Raw genomic sequence first — 8192 nt, forward strand, 5'->3', positions numbered from 1 at the left:
CGTTTACACATCATACACACGTTCTGCCCCTGTTGCCTAGCAACAGCAGCATCCCAGATCAGCATCCACACACAGACACAGACAGAGCAGGGCTAAAGCTGAGAGTCCGTCTGCAAAGAGATTTTTTTAAATTATTGGCTCGATGTTGATAAACAGTTTAATCAACACGTTTACCAAAAACGATCTGATGAAATTGACAAAAAAAACCTTTCAACTGTCTCTTTACTGACACATCACTGCAGAGAGACTGATGGTAGAGTGAGGTGGAGAGAGAGGGGGAGGGGAGGGGGAGGAGAGGGAGTGAGGGAAGAGAGAGAGAGGAGGGAGAGCGAGGCTGAGGACACGTTTGACGAGGAGGGACGGCGGAGCTGCAGCCGATGGAGGAGCCGATGAAGACGATGAAGAGTAGAAGAGAGGAGAGAAATGAAGCAGCTCAAACAGTGAGACACTAATGGAACGTTCTACTGTGTTCCATCTTTTTTCTACTGTGTTCTCTTGTTCTATTGATCCGATCTGTGCTCGTGCTGCTTTGTTGGTTCTGTCTTTGATTGATCTGATCAGTTCTCTGCAGTCATCACTGATTTGCTTTGAATCGCTCTACGATGGAACCAGAACTGATCAATCACTGATCACCAGACAAAGGTGTGATCATCAGTACCTCAGAGAATGATCATTAATGTGTCATGTGTTGTTATTGATCAGTATTGATCAGTCTCACAGCACTGACCAGTATCTGAACTGATGAGAAACACCTATTGATTAGTTTGATTGAGACAAGATTGTCGATTACTAAGATCTGTATTGATTAGTATTGATTCGTTTTGTTCTGCATAGTGGTGCAGTGGTTAGCTCTGTCTCCTCGCGGTACAACATTTGACGGGTCTTTTCTGTGTGGAGTTGACATGTTCATGCGTGGATTCTCCAGGGACTCCAGCTTCCTCCCTCAGACCATGCTTGTTAGGTTAACTGGGGACTCTAAGTTGCCCGTAGGTGTGAGTGTGAATGTTTATCTAAGAGAACAGTATTTGCCTTCTTCCTGATTTCATGTTTTTTGCATATTTGTCACACTTTAGTGTTTCAGATCCTCTAGCTTATTTTCATATTAGATGAAGATAACGTGAGTAAATACGAAAGTCTGTTTTTGTTCTCTTCTTTGCAGAATTGTTTTAATTCAGCCTCACTGGAGGCTTTTCCAGCATGAACAGACTTAAACAGATGCCACAGCATCTCTGTCAGATCTAAGTCCAGACTTTGACTAGACTGCTCCAGAACCTTCATTTAGTTTTTAGTCCATTCAGGGGTGGACTTGCTGGTGTGTTTGGGATCATTGTCCTGCTCCATAACCCAAGTGTGCTTGAGCTTGAGGTCATGAACTGATGGACAGACATTCTCCTTCAGGACAAGACTCACAGCTTTTGTCTGGTCAGTCCTCAGAATATTTTTCCAGAAGTCTTGGGGATCATCAAGATGTTTTAATTCAAATGTGATACTAACTTTTGTGTTCGTTTTGCTCAGCGGTGGTTTAGGCCTTGAAACTCTTCCATGATGCCATTGTTTCCCAGTCTCTTTCTGATTGTTGGATCATGAACTCTGACCTTAACTGAGTCAGTGAGGCCTGCAGGTCTTTAGATGTGGTTCTGGGTTCTACTGGGACCTCCTAGATGAGTTGTCCATATGCTCTGGGAAGATTTACCACAGTTGTGTACACAAACAATTGTTCCCTTATGTTGACTGTCCCTTGTTGGCAACTTTTGAAAAGTTCCATCCACTTTTCCAAAAGATGCCAACTCAGGTCTACTATCAGGCAAAATGGAGGGGAAAACTCCCCAACATCCCAACTTTGATCAAAGTTCCGTCATCTGCCTTTGGCAATAATGTCATCAAATCATGTTAACATTCCATCCTTGCCTGTGAAGATTGTATCAAAACTAACAAAAATTCCATCTTTGCCTGTGAAGATCATATCAAAGCTTATAAACATTCCATCCTTGCCTGTGAAGATCATATCAAAGCTTTTAAACATTCCATCTTTGCCTGTGAAGATCATATCAAAACTTACAAAAATTCCATCTTTGCCTGTGAAGATCATATCAAAGCTTATAAACATTCCATCCTTGCCTGTGAAGATCATATCAAAGCTTTTAAACATTCCATCTTTGCCTGTGAAGATCATATCAAAACTTACAAAAATTCCATCTTTGCCTGTGAAGATCATATCAAAGCTTATAAACATTCCATCCTTGCCTGTGAAGATGATATCAAAGCTTTTAAACATTCCATCTTTGCCTATGAAGATAAAATCAAAGCTTATAAACATTTCATCTTTGACTTTGAAGATAATATTAAAGCTTATGAACATTCCATCTTTGCCTATGAGTATAATATCAAAGTTTAAAATCATTCCATCTTTGCCTGTGAAGATAATATCAAAGCTTACAAACATTTCATCTTTGACTTTGAAGATAATATTAAAGCTTATAAACATTCCATCCTTGCCTGGGAAGATAATATCAAAGCTTATAAACATTTCATCTTTGACTTTGAAGAAAATATCAAAGCTTATGAACATTCTATCTTTGCCTGTGAAGATAATATCAAAGCTTACAAACATTTCATCTTTGACTTTGAAGATAATATCAAAGCTTATACATATTCCACCTTTGCCTGTGAAGATAATATTAAAGCTTATGAACATTCCACCTTTGCCTGTGAAGATAATATTAAAGCTTATACATATTCCACCATTGCCTGTGAAGATAATATCAAAGCTTATACATATTCCACCTTTACCTGTGAAGATAATATCAAAGCTTATACATATTCCACCATTGCCTGTGAAGATAATATCAAAGCTTATACATATTCCACCTTTGCCTGTGAAGATAATATTAAAGCTTATGAACATTCCATCTTTGCCTGTGAAGATAATATCAAAGCTTATACATATTCCACCTTTGCCTGTGAAGATAATATCAAAGCTTATACATATTCCACCATTGCCTGTGAAGATAATATCAAAGCTTATACATATTCCACCTTTACCTGTGAAGATAATATCAAAGCTTATAAACATTCCAGTCAAACATGGAATCTTTAAAAGCATTGATATTATCTCCAAAGGCAAAGATGGAATGTTTAAAAGCTTTGATATTACCTTCACAGTCAAACATGGAATCTTTATAAGCTTTGATATTATCCTCTGAGGCAATGATGGAATGTTCATAAGCTGTGATTTTATCTTCACAGGCCAAGATGGAATGTTTATAAGCTTTTATATTATCTCCAAAGGCAAAGATGGAATGTTTAAAAGCTTTGATATTATCTTCACAGTCAAACATGGAATCTTTATAAGCTTTGATATTATCTTCAAAAGGCAAAGATGGAATGCTTACAAGCTTTGATATTATCTTAACAGTCTGAGATGGAATGTTTATAAGCTTTGATATTATCTTCAAAGACAAAGATAGAATGTATTATCAAATATCAAAGCTGATATTGTCTCTGAAGATAATATCAAAGCTTATAAATATTCTGTCCTTGCCTTTGAAGATAATAGTGGGCGAGGTTGCTCACCTTTTGGTCAGAGAAAACCCATGGCACTACGGTGCGCAGCGCGCATACTGTATATGGAAATTCGGGGTTAGAAATGTCTTTGTGGCCTTTTCCAGACTGATAGATGTGAGTGACTTTGTTTCTCATCTGTTCTTAAAGTTTAGAATATCACCAATCACAGCCTGTCTCTAATCGATCTGTGCATCCTCTGCCTGTCTCTCTCTTTTTGACAGGAAGTGGGTGACTGAGTTCAGGTGAAGTGTTGGTGGGCGGGGTTTAGTCCCCTGAGCCACCGCATGATTGATTGTTTGGGATGATCGCAACCGGCGGCCTCCTGCGGATCAATGCACGACGACAGGATTCATTAAAGACCAAAACCCAGAAAACACACCCACACAAGAAGAGGAGCAAAAAGAAGAGGTAACACTAACACCCACCAGACAACACGCCACAACAGACACTATAATCAAATAAACAAAAATGATGTCACTTCTTGCGTAGGCGCAGTGAAGTGGTGGTGGTCAAAGGGAAGTTGAAGCTGTTTTCGGTCTCTGGTCTTGTGGCGGCTCTCGGCATCCTGGTCCTGTTGGTAGGCGTGGTCATGGCGGCTCTTGGGTACTGGCCTCGAGATGGATTTTTCTTCAGCGCCCGGCCACAAGAGGGTGCCGCCATGGCATCAGTGTCAACCAGCAGGCCCACACCTGCACCCGCAGAGGTCCAGGTGAGAGCCTGGGGGCAGTAGATCAGGTTTTCATTGGTATCAATCTGATATTAAGCATGTTATATCTGACTTCATGTTTCCCTGGCCATAGGGGGGAGAGACGGGGGAGGATGGAGATGAGGAGGACAGAGGAGGAGGAGGTGATGAAGGAGCTGGAGCTGAGGTTGGTTTGAACCAAACTGAAATCATCAATGGGACTTCAGGACGTCCCCTGAAGAGTTTCCTGGAGGATTTCCTGGACAAGTAAATAAAATCAGATGGTCTTTAATAGAACCTGCTCATACTGATGTTGCTAAAATAGTCTGGTCAGTAGGACGTCCCATTGGGACAGATTTGGCCCAGATCCAAAATGAGTTTGACACCCCTGCTCTAGATGGTTCTCTAGTAGTTCTGCCAACCTCTGGTGGTTTCTGATTGTTCCACACTCTCCTGTGTCTGTCTCACCTGTCTGCAGGTATCTCTACTCTGACAGGCTGAAGGTCTTCGGCCCTCTCATCATGGGCATCGGGATCTTCCTCTTCATTTGTGCCAACGCTGTCCTGCACGAGAACCGGGACAAGAAGACCAAGGTGATCAACCTGCGGGACATTTACTCCACCGTCATTGACCTCCACAGCCTCCGCAAACCCAACGCCTCCTCAGGCTCCGCTCCTAACCCCCTCAATGGCCTCATTAACTACGTCCAGTCAAAGAGCCTGGAGACCAAACCCAGATCCTATCCAGCCTCCCTGATCACCAGGAAGGAGGGGAAGGGAGGGGGGGAAACAGAGCCACTGTCATGGCAACCACTACCTGGTTACAGCAGTGGAGGCGGGGCTTGTGACACAGAAGGAGGAGGTGCAGTGTTCAGTATTTACCAGGAGGAAGCTCCTCCTTCCCCGTCCCCTTCTGACAGACTTTCCCTCCCCCCCAGCTTAAGCCCCATCCTCCCCTACCTTCAAAAGGAGGCACTCAGCTCCTTCACCCTGCCCCTCCGCCGCCCTCGCCTCGCCTTCCCACGCAGAGTGAACTCAGCCCGGGCCGAGACAGGGAGAACTCGGGGACCGAGGGGTGAGGAGGAGCAGAGCAGGGAGGAGGGAGGCCATAAAGGGGAGGAGACAGAAGAGGAGGAGGTCCTAGGCTCCTCCACGCCTCCCCCACTCTGTCACACTTTGTCTGCAGTGTCCTGCAGCTCCTCCAGTCTCCACAGGGGGGCGCCGGGAGGCTCCCAGGCCTTCCTCCTCCTCTCCTGCTCCTCCCTCTCCTCTCTGTCACAACTCCTCTCCTCCACACCAGCCCCACCCTGCAGGAGGCAGAGCCTGCCGAGTGGCGGTGCCACAGGCTACAGCAAACTGACCCACAGAGAGGGCGAGTCCTTCGAGTCCGCCGAGATGACATCATCAATTCATGTGGCATCAGGGGGCCAGAGGTCAGGAGAGGTGATGTCACACAGGAAGGTCTCCAACCGAGAGAAGTTAAGGATGATGTCCCTGGTTGATGACCAATCAGAAGCCGAGTCAGTCGAGGAAGCACAACTTAAAGGGCATGTTTGATGACATCATCAATCAGTCAATTAATCAGTTAACCACATTTGCTATAAAGGTTAACGAGTCTAACAAGGAGAAACCTGATTGGACGATGGAGATGATGATTGACCTGTTGATTGAAGGATAGACTCGTTGACTAACAGTGGAACTAGTAAGTGGTGGATGTGTTTGAAGATGACTTGTGACTGGAGAATGGACTCAAGGATGGACACATTGACTGGAGGATGTAGTTGTGGAGGGACTTGTTGATTGGACAATGTCTCACTGATTGGAGGACAAACTCATTGGAGGATGGACTCACTGATCGGTGAATATACACAAGAATGGATTACATTATTTAAGGCCAATTCTTGATTGGAGGACGTACTTTTGGACAAACTCGTGGATTGGAGGACGTACTTTTGGACAATCTCGTGGATTGGAGGACGTACTTTTGGACAAACTTGTGGATTGGAGGATGTACTTTTGGACAAACTCGTGGATTGGAGGACGTACTTTTGGACAAACTCGTGGATTGGAGGACGTACTTTTGGACAAACTCGTGGATTGGAGGGAGAACTGATGACTCTGTGTTGGCGTAGCAATAAGGAGTCTTCCAGCAGAGTGAATGACAAAAACAAACTCATGAACTTCATTATTGTTGCAAAACTCAGGAGAACACTTTGAGATCATGACTGATTGATTTTAGACTCTGATTTTTCTTCAGTCTTTCCATTCAAACCTTTGTGCTCTAGACTTCCTCTCTGTTTGTAGATTTCCTCCGGCTCTAAATGTCTGCTTGTTTTCAAATCTTTAATTCTTGCTCGATCCATTCACGTCTCATTCAAGTTGATTCTGCTCACATGTGAAACTGACTCTCTGATTTTTCTCTGTGGCGTACCAGACTTTCTCTGCTCTCTAAACACATTTCTGCTCTTGTATTTTACCTGAACCAACCAATAGGAGACAGGTAGAGGATGGACCAATCACGTTAGCTCTGCCCGTCCCAACATTTATAACTCCACCCCAGCTCCTCCTACAGACATCTGGAAAACCTTCAATACTAAGTGATTGGGAAAAGGCAGAGGATTTGAAAGAAACTCAGAGTGTGATTGGAAGAACGTTCTGTCTGTCACATCTCTACGGGCCAATCAGAGCAACAAACATGTGATGTAGCTGCTATGGAGCGTGCACAGCTACCGAGGAATAACGTGAACCATGGCGACTGTAGACATGTCAGTACTCGACTTTTGTGGTTTCAGAAAAGAAAACATCTCACTGCTGTTCTTTGTTCTTCTTTTAATGAAGTTCTGATAAAACTGGCGCTTTAGCAGCATCCACGCTAATCTCTTCCTCCATAACTGCACCAGCTCTTGCTGCTGCTTGTTTACATCACGACTCTGCTGCACCTGAAGGTACTGCCCCTTGTCGCTGATTGGTCCTGTCACTTTCTAACCGGGCCCAAGCGGTTCAGACGGGAGCTTTGAAGATGGATTCACCAGTGAAAAAAAAGGAAATGGGCGTATCCATCTGCTTTACAAGGTTAACTTTTCTGCTGTCTTTGACAGATTGTTGATATTTACTGTTTGAGTCTGATCATGATTTTTGGCTCTCAGACTCTTACCGTGTGTGTGTGTGTGTGTGTGTGTGACAGAATGTTGGGACTCAGTGAGATCAAAGGAGAACAGCACAGCAACAACTGGCAGGCTAAGCTGATTGGTCCATCTGTAAAACCAATGAGCAGAAGACTTCAGGATTTGATCGCTGTTCACTGTCAGTCAATAAACATTATAACCTTGTAAAGCAGATGGATACACTCGTTTCCTTGTTTTTCACTGGTGAATCCATCTTCAAAGCTCCCGTCTGAACCGCTTGGGCCCGGTTAGAAAGTGACAGGACCAATCAGCGACAAGGGGCAGTACCTTCAGGTGCAGCAGAGTCTTGACGTAAACAAGCAGCAGCAAGAGCTGGTGCAGTTATGGAGGAAGAGATTAGCGTGGATGCTGCTAAAGCGCCAGTTTTATCAGAACTTCATTAAAAGAAGAACAAAGAACAGCAGTGAGCTTTTTCCTTTTCTGAAACCACAGAAGTCGAGTACTGACACGTCTACAGTCGCCATGTTTCACGTTATTCCTCAGTAGCTGCGCACGCTTGATAGCAGCTACGTCACGTGTTTGTTGCTCTGATTGGCCCGTAGAGATGTGACAGAACATTCATCCAATCACACTCTGAGTTTTTTTTCAAAGCCTCTGCCTTTTCTCAAACGTTTCCTATGAAGCTTTCCCAGATCTGGTGTGTCACGTTATAAACATTACAATTTGTGGACAGAAGCGCAGTTAACCTCATAACACATCCTCCTTAAAGGAACCTCTTTCCTTGTGATAAGAAACCAAATCTTCAACAGGCCTTTTAAA

General features: G+C 43.9%; 1 protein-coding gene across 1 annotated transcript; it reads left to right on the forward strand.

Annotated features, from left to right (window-relative positions):
- Window positions 1-340: 340 nt before the first annotated feature.
- LOC121527538 (transmembrane protein 200C-like) lies at window positions 341-6808 on the forward strand. Its single transcript, XM_041814536.1, has 5 exons — window positions 341-440; window positions 3786-3972; window positions 4054-4267; window positions 4365-4516; window positions 4728-6808. Exons 2-5 carry the CDS (start codon window positions 3866-3868, stop codon window positions 5803-5805), a joined length of 1551 nt encoding a protein of 516 aa, XP_041670470.1. The 5' UTR covers window positions 341-440; window positions 3786-3865; the 3' UTR covers window positions 5806-6808.
- Window positions 6809-8192: the final 1384 nt, after the last annotated feature.

This window comes from Cheilinus undulatus, linkage group 19 (genome assembly GCF_018320785.1).
Source record: "Cheilinus undulatus linkage group 19, ASM1832078v1, whole genome shotgun sequence".
NCBI lineage: Eukaryota > Metazoa > Chordata > Actinopteri > Labriformes > Labridae > Cheilinus > Cheilinus undulatus.

Excerpts from the sequence above, each read along its gene's own strand:
- LOC121527538 (XM_041814536.1), top strand. The coding sequence starts at position 3,866 with ATGATCGCAACCGGCGGCCTCCTGCGGATCAATGCACGACGACAGGAT. Across the intron at positions 4,268-4,364 it reads CCACACCTGCACCCGCAGAG|GGGGGAGAGACGGGGGAGGA; the intron begins GTCCAGGTGAGA and ends CCCTGGCCATAG. Across the intron at positions 4,517-4,727 it reads CTGGAGGATTTCCTGGACAA|GTATCTCTACTCTGACAGGC; the intron begins GTAAATAAAATC and ends ACCTGTCTGCAG.